Here is a 17,593-nt window from a genome sequence, read left to right on the forward strand (position 1 = left end):
AGGATATGTCTCTTTGGCATCAGGATTGTTTTGGGCTGATTGCTTTCGATAAACTGGGACAGGGAAGGAGGCTCTGGGGAATGGAACTTGCCCTTGTTGGGACACATTTACATTTGTAAGGTAAATCTCTATCTGTAAAAGGTGCCTCCCTCTCTGTACCAGGAAGAAGAGGAGAGATGACCTTGTCCCTAGAAACTCTTAATGGGGAAGGCAAGAACTTAAGTTGGTTGCTGTCTGGCAATCTCATGTAACTGGTTTAGGGTGGTGGCGTCTAACCTTTCTAACCTTTACTTAATCCGATTTGATTCTTGTCTAGAAGTCATGGGATCACCCAATGACCAGACCCCACCTGCACTGATACCATTTTAACTTTTTTTTCATGTTCTTTCCTTTGTCTTGTAAAGAGATGAATCAGATACCTATGCCTTAAATTTAGCCCTAACCCATAACTCAGGGCAGCAGCAGAAGCTCTGACTGCCCATGGGTCCTGTCCCCATGCTACACTATTCTCTAAATAAAAGAGCACTGCTGCCAGATCTTAAGAGTCTAAGAAATCTTTCTTTCGACTCCTCGGCTCACTGACCCCGCCTCATAGTCATTACAGTGACCAGGTTCCTGTCATGGACATTTCTAGGCTAAGGACTGTTAAGGGCATGATGGACACCAGTGATGTCATAAAGGCAGGATGTCCCTGACCAATCAGGGCCCAGAGCTCAGGGATACACTGGGAAGGACTGAATGCTGGCATCCAGAGAGGCCCAGACACCAGAATCAAACAGAGCTGATTGGACCCGAAGCCAGCAAACATCATGTCGGAAAAACAAAACCATGGCAGCTCCTATCAGACTCAAGCCCATCTTCCAACGGCCGAGCTACCTGTGAGCTACCTGGACCGCCTTCTGCAGAAGGATCAGTATGCTCAGCACCAGAGTTCATCCACAGAGGTTTTTCTCTTTGCTATGGTGGACTACCTTACTGACTACATCCTGGAGAAAGTAAGCGCTGAGGTCAGCAACGGCGGTATCATCCCACAAGATGTGGAGGGAGCAGTGGACAACAACGGCGCGCCCCGCCGCCAATTGAGGAATTCAGCCTTCACTCTGTTTGGTGAGATGCCCGGAGCAAGAAGGAGCGGCTGAAGCCTCCGTCAGGGCCTAGTGGGAAGCCTCAGCCTCAGCCTCAGCCCACGCCCAAGCCCAAATTTCTCATAGCTGTAGAATCCTGGCTTCTGTCATCAATAAATGCTATTAAAGGATTCGAATCCATTGCTTTTGACTCCTCAGTTTCTGTCATTTTTAATTGGAGGTATTTGGGAGGCACCCAGGATGAGATATCTTGTGGAGGGTGGGAGGGGTAGAAGGGGTGGGCAGTGTGGATGCTGGGCAGTGTGGGATGCTGGAATCGGTGATTTCAGGGAGCAGTTTCTAATGGTGACAGTGTGGGGAGTGGCCCTCATGGGAGTAGCTGGTTGAGGTTGCGGTGGAGAAGACTTCCTCACTGGCTCTGAGCAAGTCAAGGCCTGTGAGGCCAGGAGGGTGGCGGGGAGGGTGGGTGGGGGGGTGGGGGGTGTGGGATGGGGGGTGTGGGGGGTTTGGGATGGCGCTCCAGGCACGTTGGATTCCCAGAATGACAGCGGTAACTGGGGAGGGACTGAAGACCATGACTAAGTGCCAAAGGCTTTATTCACGACAGGGAACGTTGAAAAGTCAGGAGGTGATGGCGGCGGGGGTGGGTGGAGAGGGCGGCATAGCAGTTGACATGAACTTCACGGGACAGGGGCTTTACATGAAGATTGAGGAGTGATGGGGAAACCATAAAGAACTATTCATAAAAGGAATTATTGTCAGGTTGATTTCATCTATCTATACGCTGCCTCGTTCCAAAAGAGGAATTGAGACAGGAATTATTAGCTAGTGCTGTGATGCCCCGTGGGGTGTGTCCTTCCATCCTCCTGTGAACACTGGTGAATTAAATAGGAATATTATATAAAAGCTACTCTCTGGTCTAAAACAGGCAATTCAAGAGGTTCTTCATGGTTATTAATTAATGAATGGGCTCACTTATACATTATTTCGTTTCAAACATAATTATCAATCTCATTCTCTGATGAAACATCTGATCATTTTAATGATCACGTATTCGATAGAATAACAGAATTATCAGTGGCCGAATACCTGCTTTGAGAGGTATAAGCATAACCTGTGTAAATTCTGTCCCAAGTGATGGACTCAAATGCATATATAATTCTTGTAAACATTTTCATGCTGGGTGTTAAGTTTAAAAAGGTGTCACATCAAGTGTTATAGCAGTCTAACCCTTCCCCTGTGAGTGTCAACATCTGAGAATGTCACCTACTCATAGGATCCTCCAGGGCCACCCTGTGCAGCCTCCTGGCGTGTCACAGAGGGCTGGTCAGAGGCTGCCCAGCCGGCTTCAACAATGGGCTGAGAGGACCTGGGTTGGCCATCCGAGTTCACCACTTCCTGGCCATGTGATCTTGGACATTGATCTGTTCCCTCTGAGCAGTAGTTTCCTCGTGTGTCAAATGGGGATAATAAGAGTTCCTCCATCTTCGGGTTTTCCCAAAGGTTAAGTCAACACATGTCAGTAAACTGCTGCATGGCAGGCAGTGCGCCCTTAGTAAATAGCTGCATGAATCTCCCTCCCTATGGACCAGATGTTTAGCTGTGCTTCCCCATGTCCCACTGGGCCTGGTTCTCACGTGATTACTGGATGTTTAGGCCACTGGCTGTTGAAACCACAGCCTGCTGAACTTTGTGGAGAGACAGAAGAGTGCCATGCAGAGGGAGAAGGCAGAGGTGCATCCAGGAAGCAGACAGTCCTCACCCTGGTTTCCTCTCTGCTTCCCTCTGCCTGGTGACTCACCGTCTCTCTGCCTCCTTCCACCATTTATTAAAGCCTGGAGCTGGCTCCGCCTTTGCCTACTTCACTGGAGGGTCCTGAGAATAGTAGTGTTGGGTCATGCTTAGAGCTTGTTGGAATATGTGCCTGTATAAATCCAAGAAACTTTTCTTGCCGCATAATGCGATTCCACCAGATATTTACAGAAGCCTCGTTGTCAAATGTCCACCCCACAAATTTGTGCTTTGTTCTAGAGAGCCATGAAGCCCTCCCAGCCTTAGCCAAGTTCAGCTGTTCAAGATCTTCTGTGCATGTGAGTCGGGAGCAGGCCTCTCCCCAGCGACTGCAGGTGGAGAGTCACCTTCAGCTGATCACATGAAAGCACCAGCTTTGCCACCCCATCCCTGAAGTGGGGCATCTTTGTGGTTTCTCATATTCCAGTGTCCTTCAGCAAACAGGGAGTGCCTCCAGGGTGGGCAGAGCCAGGGAATCAATCATTATACTAAGATCTTGATATGTTGGTTGATTAAATAGCTGTCCCACATTAAAAGAAAAAAACAACAGCTGTGGATTTTGGCTTATGGCTATGGTTCGTTCTAGAACTAAACATGATCTCCTAGATACTTCTCTGGAAGGGACACCTGAGGAATTGAAGGCCGGAGAAGCCATAGGAGGTGGATACACCATGTCCAGTTAGCAGGTCTGCGTGGTCAGGTGTCACCTTACAGTCCATGCAGTAGTTGACACTAATGGTCACTGTGACATCTGTAGGGAGCCAGGCTTCCTGGGCTCCTTCAGACTCTCTGATGTCCCAGGTGGAGTTTGGAGGTTGAGCTTTAATGACCTCGTGTTGGCAAGTCCTCGGCAGAGTCACAAGGACATGGGAGAAGGAGGCAGAGCAATACTGCCATCCCTTTAGGAGTTGTGCTCCAGCTGTGCTTGTGGATTTCACAGGAAGCAGGGGGCCACAGTGAGGATAGCATCGGTCTAAATGCCGCACCTTGCCAAATCCCCCTCCTACACGTGCACAGGGGTCCCACACTCAGGGGAGGAAGCTAGGCGGAGAGTGAGAATCACTGCCCTTGGGAAAGGATGAGCAGCCCAAGTTTAGGTCTTTTGTGCCTTTTGAAAGGACAAGTCGGGGGATGGTAAGGAAGGATTTGCTCTAGCCTGACCCTGCGGAGAGGGCACTGTGCAAAAACTAAAACTGGAGTGAGTAGGGACGGGACTGGGGAGGGTGTGGTCTCTCCCACACCAGGCCTGTGATCAAAAGCAGTGTCAGGGGAGGCCAGGGACAGGCACGTGACCACAAGACACAGGTCAACACAGGAGGAAACATCACATCTGAAAAGAGGTGAGCCCAAGAATGAGCCTGAGGGGAACTTGGAGAGTAATCCTGGTCTAATGTTGGTTTGAACCCATGCCTTGAAACTAGGCTGGCATCCCACTGAGAATAATGTTTGGGAACACAAGTGTTTTGAAGGCCCATGCTCCCTTTGTCCCTGTGTCTGACAGATCCCGCAGGACGTGGCCAGAGGAGACCACTTAACTATTTAGAAAGGGCTTGTGGAGCCACAAAATAGGATTCAAGATGGAGGAGACTGTCTGTGAACATCAATATGTCATTTCCTTAAAGAACGAATTACAAAGTGGCAGCTCACGGACATAATCTCGGCAACAGATGGGATCATTAGGCCTACATAGATGTTTTAAAAAAATTAATTAGCTCAACATTTAAAAATTAAGAACTTTTAAACTGGAAACCTCAATTACTGGCTTCTTTTGTGAAATCAAAGTGTCAGGGCGTACATGGTTACAGTCAGGTAAAGATATGACTAGCTACTGTCCCATTAATATTGGGCCTCTCTGGTTTGCCACAGTGCTCACCCTTCCCTGTTGTATCTCATGTGTGACCCGCTTCACTCATTTATAGTACCTACCTGGCTGCTAAAGATACTTGAGTTCATTATTCCCATTGTAATTTAGTTCTAAAACCATAGTTTTCTAAAGGATGAAATCTTCTCATTCAATGAATTAATACAGTGCAGTGCTCTTCAGATGGTCCGTGATATAGGGCCAGTATTTTCTGTTATTCTTGTACAAATTCATTGTGAACTGGTATATGGTTCTGTTTTACATGACTAGTATGGAGCGTACATTTGACTCTTCACTCGAATCCAACAAGACCTGAACTAATATATACCCTGTTCAATAAGATGACTCCACTCGCTTAAATCTTATGGCAAAGCCAGATTGCTATAAAGGTCACTAAGTGCCGCTTCTCGATTTCCATACCTGCTGTAGCTGACCAGTAACAAGTTAATGACTATATCAGTCCACAAATGACATTTGAATAGCATTACAATAGTGAATTTATTTTATTTTATTCTTTTAGGAGTATGGGTTTAAATCTAAGGACTGCATTTGGTGTTTTGCTTAGTGTTTCTCCTCCAGAGTCCTTCGTGAACACAGAAGACTGGTCTTTCTTATTTAGGGTTCTCGAATCACTGTGGGGAAAATATCTCTAACCTTCCTCTGTTAAAGCAAAATCTGCTAAAGGAACCCAGTGGGCAGTGGGAGACAGGTTAGATACCGTGGTTGTGAGAGATTTGGGTCCTGAAATAGAAGGATGGATGAAAGGCATTCACCAACTTGACTGTGGAAGAGAGTCTTCAGCATATATTGGGACAAAATAGTGAAAGAAGAGGGAGGAAAACTGGATTCTGGTCTCCTGTAAGTGTGGTTTACTTGGGGCACATCACCTTCTGTGGTTGTAAAATGAGGAAGTTGGACTAAATTATTTCAGATGTTGGCTTGAAGTGTTATAATTACCAGTCTACGATCTTTTCCTAAGAAAAGGTCTCTACTGAAAGTGAGTAAGTGGAACTCAGAGAACAAGGATTATTTTTTAGGGTCTCCATTTTACAGCTGAGGCCACTTTGGCCCAGAGATGGTAATCAGCTCTCCCGAGGTCACATGCCCGTGGGTAGAACAGCAAATGTGACGTCCTGTTCTTGTACCTGTTGTTGAAGCCCCTCCTCTCCTAGATCCTGAGAAATGGGCGGGCTCTGTACAGAAAGCATTTAATGCTCTCTTCTGGGAAAAATGCAGAGATGTGAGAGTCTCTTGGATTTCTAGGAAAGCACTCTCAACAACTCACTCTCAAGAACTTTCACTGTGTTTTATTTGGAGGCCAGAGACGTTAGGACCAAAGGACTGATTTTATAGAACAGGTCTTTGGCCTTTGCAAACCTAGGTCTTGTTCCACTGGACATTGTGATAGCCGTGTCATTAACCCATCTCCTTCTCAAATAAGGTGTTCTTGAAACTCTGACTCTGTCCACTGACCTGGTCTCAAAGGTGGTTATGTGATGACATCAGAACCCTGTGCCCAAAGGCTTATTCTTTGAAGTACCTGAGTTACTGTCTTTTTTTCTTGAGTTTCTGAGACCATCCTTCGTTGTTTAAAACAAAATCTCTGGCATGTAGCTGACTGTAGCATCTTCAGGGAACCATCAGTGTAAAACAGAGTGGAGGAGACAGACACTTATGGCTGAGGTTAACTTATTACTGATAAGTTTCACAAGTGAAAATCTCGTGGGAGGGCATCACAACAGTTGTGCAACTGAAGGTGAAATTACCTTTTTTCTGTCATATGCAAAGGAAGAAAATGAAGTCAGAAAGTTTTTGACTGTCTATAAGCATAATGATTTAGCCCTTTTTCAATAAAGTATGGAGTAGGTCCTAGACATATGGATTTTAATAAAATCTCATTAGTGTATTAGAGTTCTCCAGAAAAAAAACTGAACCAATAGGAGATATATATGTATATATAATTGGTTCAAGCAATTATCTGGTCTGACAAGTCCTAATTCGATAAGGCAGACCAACAGGCTGGACACTCTGGATAGATTTCTGTGTTACAGTGTGGCTAAATTCTTTCTTCTCCAAGAAACCTCGGTTTTTGCTCTTAAAACCTTCAACTGATTTGATGAGGGTAATTTCCTTTACTTAGACAGTCAGCGTTCCATATCCCCAGGGTCTGTATCCACGGATTCAACCAACCATGGATCTGAAAATATGGAGCACCGACTAAGGGACTTGAGCATCCCAAGATTTTGGTATCCACGGGGGAGTCCTGGAACCAATCCCTTGCAGATACCAAGGGAGGACTGTAGTCAACTGATTATAGATGTTAGTCACATCTAAAAAACAACATCTTCACAGCGACATCTAGACTAGCGTTTGACCAAACAACTGGGCACCATAGCCTAGCAAAATTGATACACAAAATTTAACCATCACAATGGATAGGTTTGATGTGTACCCTCAATTGAAAAGCAGTGGCCTAGAAGATGCTACATTCAGATTTTACAAGGAAGGTTGCAACCAAATATTTAAAAGTAATAACTGAAATTCTGACTGACAGCACTCTAGTTTTGTTGCCTAAGTCACCTGGGAAAGCATCAGCAGTCCTTGGATAATGAGCAACATATCATGGACAGTGAGATTATTGACAAATCTTTAGAAATTTCCCATACAATATAGAATATCGGAAATATTCATATTTTCTCTATTCATATTTAACCAAGGGAAGTCTGAGCACCTCTTTTGATTTAACAGTTTTCTGTGCAACTCATCAATGGTAACATGTCTGATAAATCTATTTCTAGCACCTCTCTTTTTGATAAAATGAAAAAATAAATCTTTAGGACTTTCCAGGGGCCCTGTGAGAAACCTGTTTAAAACCAAAGATAGTTTTAACGGCAAAAGATCTTATGAAGTGTTATTTTATTTCATTTCAGTTTTCACGAGGATATGATTTTGGGAATGCTAAAATCAAAAATTTCCTGGATGTTTGCTTAAGGTAGAATCATGAGAGCCCAAGAACATGAATGGTTGTAGCTTGACTATCTATTAGTTCAGTGGCAAGATAATGTTTAAGTAAACATAGAAAAGTCCTTAAGACTTCAGAAATTCAGAAATGCAGAACTATTGTTGTTTCTTTATCTTTTTTTTTTTTTTTTGAGGAAGATCAGCCCTGAGCTAACATCTGCCAATCCTCCTCTTTTTGCTGAGGAAGACTAGCCCTGAGCCAACATCTGTGCCCATCTTCCTCTGCTTTATATGTGGGATGCCTACCACAGCATGGCTTTTGCCAAGTGGTGCCATGTCCACACCCGGGATCCAAACCAGCAAACCCCGGGCCGCCAAAGCGGAGCATGTGAACTTAACCACTATGCCACCAGGCTGGCCCCTGTTTCTTTATCTTTAAGAGAATAATTAAAAGCATGTTGATGTCAGAACAAAAGTATATTCTGGTGAGATATTGAATCTCAGCTACTTGGGCATACTCCGTATAAAGTGATGTGGTAGGGTCAAATTAAGGGTTCCTAAAATATTCGGGTCCCAATCCCCAGAACCTGTAAATGTTACTTTATATTTTGCAAATAAGGCTTTGCACATGTGAGTAAGTTAAAGCTATTAAAGTCGAGAGATTCTCTTGGATAATTGTGCTTGGCCCTAGTAATAGAGGGAGGCAGAGGGAAATTTGAGTACAAAAGCAAAGGGCAATGTGACAATCGAGGCAAGATGCTATGCTGCTATCTTTGAAGATGGAGGAAGAAGCTATGAGCCAAGAAATGCAAACAATTTAGCTCTAGAGGCTGGAAAAGGCAAGGAAACAGATTCTAGCCTAGAGTTTCCAAAGGTGATGCAGCCCTGTTAACGCCTTGACTTTTAGCCCAGTGAAACTAATGTCGGATTTATGAGCTATAAGAGAATGTGTATTGTTGGAAGCCACCAAGTTGGTGGTAACTTGTTACAGCCACCATAGGGAACTAATACGAGTGAAGAGTAATCTTTTACTGCTCCTTATTAAGAGCAGACCAATAGTCCAACAAAACTTAGTCTTTTTCACAGAGAACAAACGAAATTCTACATTTGCTGCAATATAATATTTGGTTCTGGAGGACCCACAAGCTTTTTTTGAAAATCTTATGAACAAACCTATCAAAACTGAACCAGATTTGGAAAAAAATGGAACCAAATTTATGTTCCCTTTCAGCTTCTCTTTTTACAAACCTCCTATAGCTTTCTATATGCATTCAGATTTTGTCCTTCAACATCCTGTGTCACATTCAGAAACCACATGTCATTCTACCCCAAGACAGAAACATTTTCTTTTTTACTCTTGATCAAACAAAAAACCTCCACATCGTTATCTTGAAACTCTTAGTAGACTCTCATTCGTGTATATTAATTATAACTTTTAAGCAAAATCAGTTGTATTATGCACAGGATGCATAATTGTGAATTTCTGTCATTTTAACAGACTAGCAGATTTCATGAATACACCCAACCCAGCTTTTTTTTTTTGAGGAAGATTAGCCCTGAGCTAACTGCTGCCAATCCTTCTCTTTTCGCTGAGGAAGACTGGCCCTGAGCTAACATCCATGCCCATCTTCCTCTACTTTACATATGGGATGCCTACCACAGTGTGGCTTTTGTCAAGCGCTGCCTTGTCCGCACCCTGGATCCGAACCAGCGAACCCCAGGCCACCAAAGCAGAACGTGCGAACTTAACCGCTACCCCACCGGGCCGGTCCCAAGCCCGGCTTTATTCAGCCACATACTTCCTTTATACAACTTCTCAATTTGGCAGAAATAAACATGATCATTAACAGAGTAAAAGATATAACTTCTTTGTAGCATGTACAAATAAGGAGCAAAAGCATATAAATTAAAATTATGCTTAGTCATCAATGTTTCAATATTCTGTCTTAGAAATTAGCATCTATTGAATGTCCATTAATTAACTCAATATCAGTCCAAGTTTATTCATTATCTAAAAATCTTGAAAAGTATCTTCAAGCTGACATACTATGAAACTTTATTACTGTACAAAGACAAGTTTGTCAAAACAGTGGTTCAATTTCGTTAACTATAAATTTATATATTTCATAATCTTAAAATAGTATTACTAGTTTATGTGATGAGTAAAAATTTATAAGTTAAGGAAAAACATACCTAAGTAGTATATAAATGTACATTTGTACTACAGTTAACACTGATAAATAAGAGAAGGCTTAGTTGTTTTCATTAAACCCAAAGTATTAATGTAGTCCTATTTGCTAAGGATTTACATAAATTAGGTGAATTTGATTTCTTAAAATAGTTGTGAATTGGTTTCTGGGAGAATATATATATTTTAAGTCTAGCTCATTTAAAGTATCATTGTTCAAAGTCTTTATTTGCAAAGAAATTGAGGAATATCCAATTACATAAGCAGTTCTTTAGATATACCAATTAGAACAGAGCTCCATTAATTTAAGAAATTTTACCATCTAATATATCAATATCATCCAGAGGTACATTACACATGCTGTCAGAGGTGAAGGCATTTCTGAATTAGAGACACACAGATGTATGGCACAGAGAAATGGAGACTATATTCTACCCTTTTAGCCATGGGTCAAGTATAAACACAGAAACAGGAAAACACACCAGTCCAGAAAACAAAAAGTTTTTCTCCTCCCAGAGGGTATGACATTCTTAATTGAATAGCCAAATAGATAAAGAACGAAAAGCTAGATTCTCCGTTGTCTCTCACCCAACAGAGACTAGATCTCCATGGACCCATTTACAGAGATCACCAGATGGTCCGATCCTAAAACGAAATTCTCAACCATTTCTGCCAACAGTGGGAACAACTTATCAGCTGCAAATAAACAAAAACAAAGCAAAGACAAAATTACTGGAGAGGAAAGTTAAAATAAAAAATATTAAAAATTAGAAAAACAAGTCAATAAAGTCCTATTGGTGCTTTGGATTCAGCTAGAAGAAACAAGACAAGACACTCCTGGGCTTTAACTGAGAATGAGATGCACTTCTCTGTCTCTGAAGTTTACCTGGCTCTAACAGGTGAATCCACTGGACACATCATTGTGACCTCCAAAACATGTTAAAAGATATTTTCAAACAGTAAAATCATGACACATACAGATATGAAATGGAAATGTGTTCAGAGAGTCTCTTTTAACTCATGAGGGAATTGGCAGATATTATAACCAATTCAAAAGAGAATCCAAAGAACAAACATAGAAATATTGATTATGAATATTGAAATGTATAAATGAAGGTAAAAATTAGTTTTATTACAATGTGAGAGAGGAGATAAATGGACTTCTGGACAAGGCATTCAGTGTGTCTGTCAGTGACCAACCATTTGCAAAGGGGTGTGAAAGGGCTCGAAGACGATGCAAGCCTGGAGGGGTGTCCTATAGACAGGGCAATGTTTCCACTGAAACATTCATTTTTTTTTTTTTACTAGTCTGTTAAAGTCGGAGTAGAAAGTGAGAGTTCCCTGAAAAAGAGGGTCCAGTCAAGAGGGAGACAAGGTTTCTATCACAGATATTTCTAGGCCAGTCCTGATCAGGGCCCAGTGGACACCAGTGACATCACAAAGTCTGAATTGTCACAAAGGCACCTCCCTGATCAGTGAGGGGCTGGAGCCCAGGGATATAGTGGGCAGGAATGAGCACTGGTATCTAGAGAGGCCCAGACCAGCAGACGATCCAGCCAGGCCGATCAGGGCAAAACCCAGCAAACACCATGTCTGGGAGGAGAAATCGCCAGCTGTCTTTTAGGCGTAGGAAGCACACCCAGTCCCGCTCTACAAGAGCCGAGCTGCAGTTTCCTGTTAGCCGTGTGGACCGCCTCCTGCGACAGGGTGCGTATGGCCAGCGCCTGAGCTCGTCGACACCTATTTTCCTCGCTGGTATTCTTGAATACCTGACAGCCAACATCCTGGAGCTGGCAAGCAAGGAGGCCCACAGCAGCCGCAAGATACGCATCACCCCAGAACACGTGCAGAGGGCAGTGGAGAACAACCAGCACCTCAGCCACCTCTTTGAGAATGAGACCTACCGTCAGAGTGATCAGATGCCGCAACCCAGTAAGAAGTGATGCCGGAGTCCCACAGCCTGGCGAGACCTCATCAACAGCCTCATCTGGTCCCCCAGTGACCCATAGATGGGGAAGGCTTGGTCTTCTGCTGTCAGTGCATACAATTAAAGCATTTATTGCTGTGCTTCTGTCTCCTCTCAGTGTCTGTCATTTTTAATTGGAGGTATTTGGGAGGCATCCAGGATGAGATATCTCGTGGAGGGTGGGAGGGGTAGAAGGGGTGGGCAGTGTGGATGCTGGGCAGTGTGGGATGCTGGAATCGGTGATTTCAGGGAGCAGTTTCTAATGGTGACAGTGTGGGGAGTGGCCCTCATGGGAGTAGCTGGTTGAGGTTGCGGTGGAGAAGACTTCCTCACTGGCTCTGAGCAAGTCAAGGCCTGTGAGGCCAGGAGGGTGGCGGGGAGGGTGGGTGGGGGGGTGGGAGGTGTGTGGGTCGGGGGATGGGGGAGGTTTGGCATGGCGCTCCAGGCACGTTGGATTCCCAGGATGGTGGCGGTAACTGGGGAGGGGCTGAAGACCATGACTGAGTGCCAAAGGCTTTATTCACGACAGGGAACGTCGGAAAGTCAGGAGGTGATGGCGGCGGGGGTGGGTGGACAGAGGGCGGCATAGCAGTTGACGTGAACTTCACGGGACAGGGGCTTTACGTGAAGATTGAGGAGTGATGGGGAAACCATAAAGAACTATTCATAAAAGGAATTATTGTCAGGTTGATTTCATCTATCTATACCCTGCCTCGTTCCAAAAGAGGAATTGAGATAGGAATTATTAGCTAGTGCTGTGATGCCCCGTGGGATATGTCCTTCCATCCTCCTGTGAACACTGGTGAATTAAATAGGAATATTATATAAAAGCTACTCTCTGGTCTAAAACAGGCAATTCAAGAGGTTCTTCATGGTTATTAATTAATGAATGGGCTCACTTATACATTATTTCGTTTCAAACATAATTATCAATCTCATTCTCTGATGAAACATCTGATCATTTTAATGATCACGTATTCGATAGAATAACAGAATTATCAGTGGCTGAATACCTGCTTTGAGAGGTATAAGCATAACCTGTTTAAATTCTGTCCCAAGTGATGGACTCAAATGCATATATAATTCTTGTGGACATTTTCATGCTGGGTGTTAAGTTTAAAAAGGTGTCACATCAAGTGTTATAGCAGTCTAACCCTTCCCCTGTGAGTATCAACGCTCCAGGGCCACCCTGTGCAGCCTCCTGGCCTGTCATAGAGGGCTGGTCAGAGGCTGCCCAGCTGGCTTCAACAATGGGCTGAGAGGACCTGGGTTGGCCATCCCAGTTCACCACTTTCTGGCCATGTGATCTTGGACATTGATCTGTTCCCTCTGAGCAGCAGTTTCCTCGTGTGTCAAATGGGGATAATAAGAGTTATCTACAGAAACCTCATTGTCAAGGTGTCTACCCCACAAATTTCAATTTTAGTTTTCATTGCACTTTATTTTAGTAATGCGGTGACAGTCACGTGAGGAGGGCATTAAGGAGCTGCCTCAGGCAGCAGCGGCTCTTTAGCAGCTCTTCTCTCTGCCAGTATCCTCTGCTTCTGTTTGGCCAGGTACTTCCTTGCTGAATAACGGTCCCCCAGGTCATGATAGTGGTCCTGGTAGGTCTTGGCCCCCTAGGTGAACGGCTCCAGCTCCTTGGTAATTTGTTATAGAGAGCCATGAAGCCCTCCTAGCCTTAGCCAAGTTCAACTCTTACTCTTTTCTTCATTTGAATTGGCAAGCAGGCCTTTGCCCGGCAACTGCAGGTGGAGAGTCACCAGGTTGTGGTCTCTTGTAAGCATAGTTTACTCAGGGGGCACATCATCTTCGATGGTTATAAAATGAGGACTAAATTATTTCAGAGGTCTGCTCCAGGGGCACAGTTACAAGTCTATGATCTTTTCCTAAGAGAAGTTCTCTATGGAAAGTGGGTAAGTGGGGCATAGGAGATAAGGATTATTCTTTAGGATCTTCATTTTACAGCTGAGGCCACTTTGGCCCAGAGATGGTAATCAGCTCTCCCAAGGTCACAGCAAGGAGGAGAGCCTGGCTCTCTTACCTGTTGTTGAGGCTCTTTCCTCTACTCTCTCCTGAGAAATGGACCTTGAGATAGAAACTATTTCATGTTCTCTGTGAAAAGGAAGGTAAGCTCTTCAATGCAGGTCTTAGGTTTTCTTGGATTTAGGAGAACGCTTTCAATAACTCACTCTCAATTTTCACTTGTGTTTTATTTGGGAAAAAAGGATTGATTTCATAGTATAGGTCTTTGTACTTGGCAAACCTATGTCTTGTTCCACTGTGTGTTATGTTAAACTACATCATGAATGCTTCTGCTTTTCAGTTAACTTGTTCTCGAAATTCTGATTCTGTTCACTGACATGATCTTAAAGGTGCTTGTGTGATGACGTCAGAAGGCTGTGCTCAAGAGCCTGTTCTTTGAAGTAGCTATCCTTTTCCTGGGGGTTCTTGGACAGTTCCTCTTTGTTTAAAATGAGATCTCTGTCCTGTACCTGTCTGTACAGTCTTATGGGAACCATCAGAATTAAACAAAAAACAACATGGAGGAGACAGACATTTAAAATGACTGTGGTTGGGACCGGCCTCGTGGCCAAGTGGTTAAGTTTGCGTGTTCCGCTTCAGCGGCCTGGGGTTTTGCCGGTTCGGATCCCGGGTGCAGACCTGGCACCGCTCAGCAGGCCATAAAATAGTGTGATTGCACTCAAACATATAAAAATAACAGTTGAAGTTATACCTGATAACACTATAGTGTTGTTGCCTAATATCATCAGGGAACGTACCACTAGGACTTTGGTAAGAGAACATATAAGGGGCAGTGAGGGTGCTGATAAATCTCCAGGACCTTCCTATACATGACACAACTTCTAAAATATTTATGTTAATAATATTTTCCCTATTCAAATTTAACAGGGAAGTTTGATCCCCTCTTTTGAGAATTTTTTTCCATGCAACTCATAAATAGTAGCATATCAAATAAATCTAATAATTTTACCACCTCTCTTTTTTGAAGGTAACAGAGTCTATGTGACTTCCAGGGCCTTCTGGGAAATCTCAAATAGAGTTGTAAGTGCAAAACTTATTTTTAAGTGTTATTTTCATTTAGGAATCATTTTGGGGAAGGCAAAAATAAAATCGCCAGGACATTTGAGTGCTTAAGATAGGATTCTGGAAACTCGAGAAGGTGAATGATTGTAGCTTGGCTACCTTCCCTCAAGATGGCAATACAATAAATAAACATTCAGAAACTATGTAACTTTTACTGTCTCTTTTATTTTTTTATTTTTATTTTTATTTTTTAAGATTTTATTTTTTTTCCTTTTTCTCCCCAAAGCCCTCCGGTACATAGTTGCATATTCTTCGTTGTGGGTCCTTCTAGTTGTGGCATGTGGGATGACGCCTCAGCATGGTTTGATGAGCAGTGCCATGTCCGCACCCAGGATTCAAACCAACGAAACACTGGGCCACCTGCAGCAGAGTGCGTGAACTTAACCACTGGGCCACGGGGCCAGCCCTTGTCTCTTTTATTTTAAAGAGAATAATCAGGGTCATGATAAAGTCAGAAGAAAGTGTAGAAAGTTATTGTGATAAGATACAGAATCTCTGCTTTTTTGGGCAGATTACAAAGAAGGTAGCTTAGAGAAACTGATTTCGAGCTTCTGACCTTCAGAAATAAGCAAATAAATGTATTCTTTTGAAAGCCATCAAGGTTGTGGTAATTTGTTGGAGCAGTCACGGGAAACTAATACAGCTGAGGAGTGACCTTTTACGATTTCTTATTAAGAGCAGACCCATACTCTAACAAAACTTGGTCTTTTTTGGTAAGAGCAAGTAAAATTCTCGGACTGAGTTCAGTGTTTGATATAATATTTGATACTAAATTAACTACAAGCTCCTTTTGAAAATCTTATGAATAAACTCATGAAAACTGAGTCAGGTTTGGAAAAATTTAACACAAATTTATGTTCCTTTTCAAATTCTATTTCCATGAACCTTCTAGAGCTTTCTGTACATGCTCAGTTTTGTGTTTCAGCACCTTCTCTCCTATTCTGGAACAAAAAGCTGTTTTACTTTAGAACAGAAACATTCTCGGGGCTGGCCTGGTGGCACAGTGGTTAAGTTCGCACGTTCCGCTTTGGCGGCCTGGGGTTTGCTGGTTCAGATCCCCGGTGCGGACATGGCACTGCTTAGCAAGCCATGCTGAGGCGGGCATCCCACATATAAAGTAGAGGAAGATGGGCACGCATGTTAGCTCAGGGCCAGTCTTCCTCAGCAAAAAGAAGAGGATTGGCAGCAGTTAGCTCAGGGCTAATCTTCCTCAAAAAAAAAAAAAAGAAAGAAAAAACCATTCTCTTTTTTGCCCTTAATGTTGAGACCCTAGTAGAGTCTCGTTCACATATATTATAACTTTTAACCAAAGTCACTTCTGTTTCACAAAGAAGACTAATGTCCGTAACTATGTACTGTCCGTGACTTTACCAGAGTAGCTCATACATATACCTAACCCAGCTTTATTCGGCCATACACTTTCCTTATACAGCTTCTCAACGTGGCAGAAATGAGCACGTTTGTTGACAGACCCAAAGGTGTAAGCCTGTTTGTAGCATGTACAAATAACCAGAAGTATATAAACTAAAACTATGCTTGGTAATCAATGTTTCAGTGTTTTACCTTACTCATAAATGATCTACCCGTCCGTATTTAACTCAATGTAATATCATCCAAGATTTTCACTTATCTAAAGATTTTGGAAATGCTCTCAAGCTGACATACTATTAAATCTTATTACTGTAGAAATTCAAGAACGTCAAAAAAATAATTTGATTTGCTTAAACAAATTTATGTTTTTCACATCTTTGTTTTAGTAGAAGTAATTCTAGCTCATTTGGTCAATAAAATTGTATAAGTTTAGGAAAAATATACCCAGGTAGCATAAAAATGTTTATACTTGATACTGATAAATCAGAGAAGACGTAGTATTTTTACAAAACCCAAACTGTTAAGCCAGACTTGTTTGCCAAAGGTTAACCCAAATTATATGAGTTTGAGTTCTTAATATAGTTGTGATTCGGTTTCTGGGAGAATACATATTGTTTAAATCTAGTTCATTTTTAAGTATCATTGTTCAACTTCTTTATTTTCAGGAAATTAAAAGAATATTCCATTTATATAATCAATTATTTATTAAATATGCCAATCAGAACAGAGCTTCATTAAATTCAGAGATTTTATGATCTAATATACTAATATCATCCAGAAGTAGGGAATCCATTACATGCTCACACGATCAGAGGTGAGGGCATTTCTTAATTACAGACACGTGGACATACAAGCACAGAGAAACAGAGCCTGTCGTGCCATGGGTTAAGAGTAAACACAGAAACAGAAAAACTCACCAGTCCAGATATCAAAATGCTGTTCTCCTCTCAGAGCGCATGCAAGTCTTAATTTACTTGAGCTCTAAAACAAACCAAAAAACAAAAAGACTGACAAGCCAGATTCTCTGTTGTCTCATCCAGCACAGATTAGATCTCTATAAACCATGAATCCATTTAGAAAGCTCTCTAAATAGTCTGACTCTAAAACCAAATTCCCATCCATTTATACCAACCATGGGGAATAACTTATGGGCTATGATGTATTCAAAATAAAACAAAGACTAAGTTAGTAGATCAGAAAATTACAACTAGAGAAGCAGTAGCATCATTGTATTGGTGCTTTGGATTCACCTGGACCACCAA

At 42.6% G+C, this 17,593-nt stretch overlaps 3 protein-coding genes across 6 annotated transcripts in view; all 3 read left to right on the top strand.

The window, feature by feature from the left end:
• Window positions 1–17,593, top strand: part of SYTL5 (synaptotagmin like 5) — a 277,903-nt gene that overhangs the window by 79,247 nt on the left and 181,063 nt on the right. The gene's annotated exons all lie outside the window — the stretch shown is intronic.
• Window positions 810–1,139, top strand: H2AP (H2A.P histone). Its single transcript, XM_023633864.2, has one exon. The coding sequence runs from the start codon at window positions 810–812 to the stop codon at window positions 1,137–1,139; it is 330 nt and encodes a 109-aa protein (XP_023489632.2).
• Window positions 11,382–11,953, top strand: H2AL3 (H2A.L variant histone 3). The gene has a single exon (XM_014728898.3). It carries the CDS (start codon window positions 11,476–11,478, stop codon window positions 11,827–11,829), a length of 354 nt encoding a protein of 117 aa, XP_014584384.1. The 5' UTR covers window positions 11,382–11,475; the 3' UTR covers window positions 11,830–11,953.

This window comes from Equus caballus, chromosome X (assembly GCF_041296265.1).
Source record: "Equus caballus isolate H_3958 breed thoroughbred chromosome X, TB-T2T, whole genome shotgun sequence".
In the NCBI taxonomy this organism is placed as follows: domain Eukaryota; kingdom Metazoa; phylum Chordata; class Mammalia; order Perissodactyla; family Equidae; genus Equus; species Equus caballus.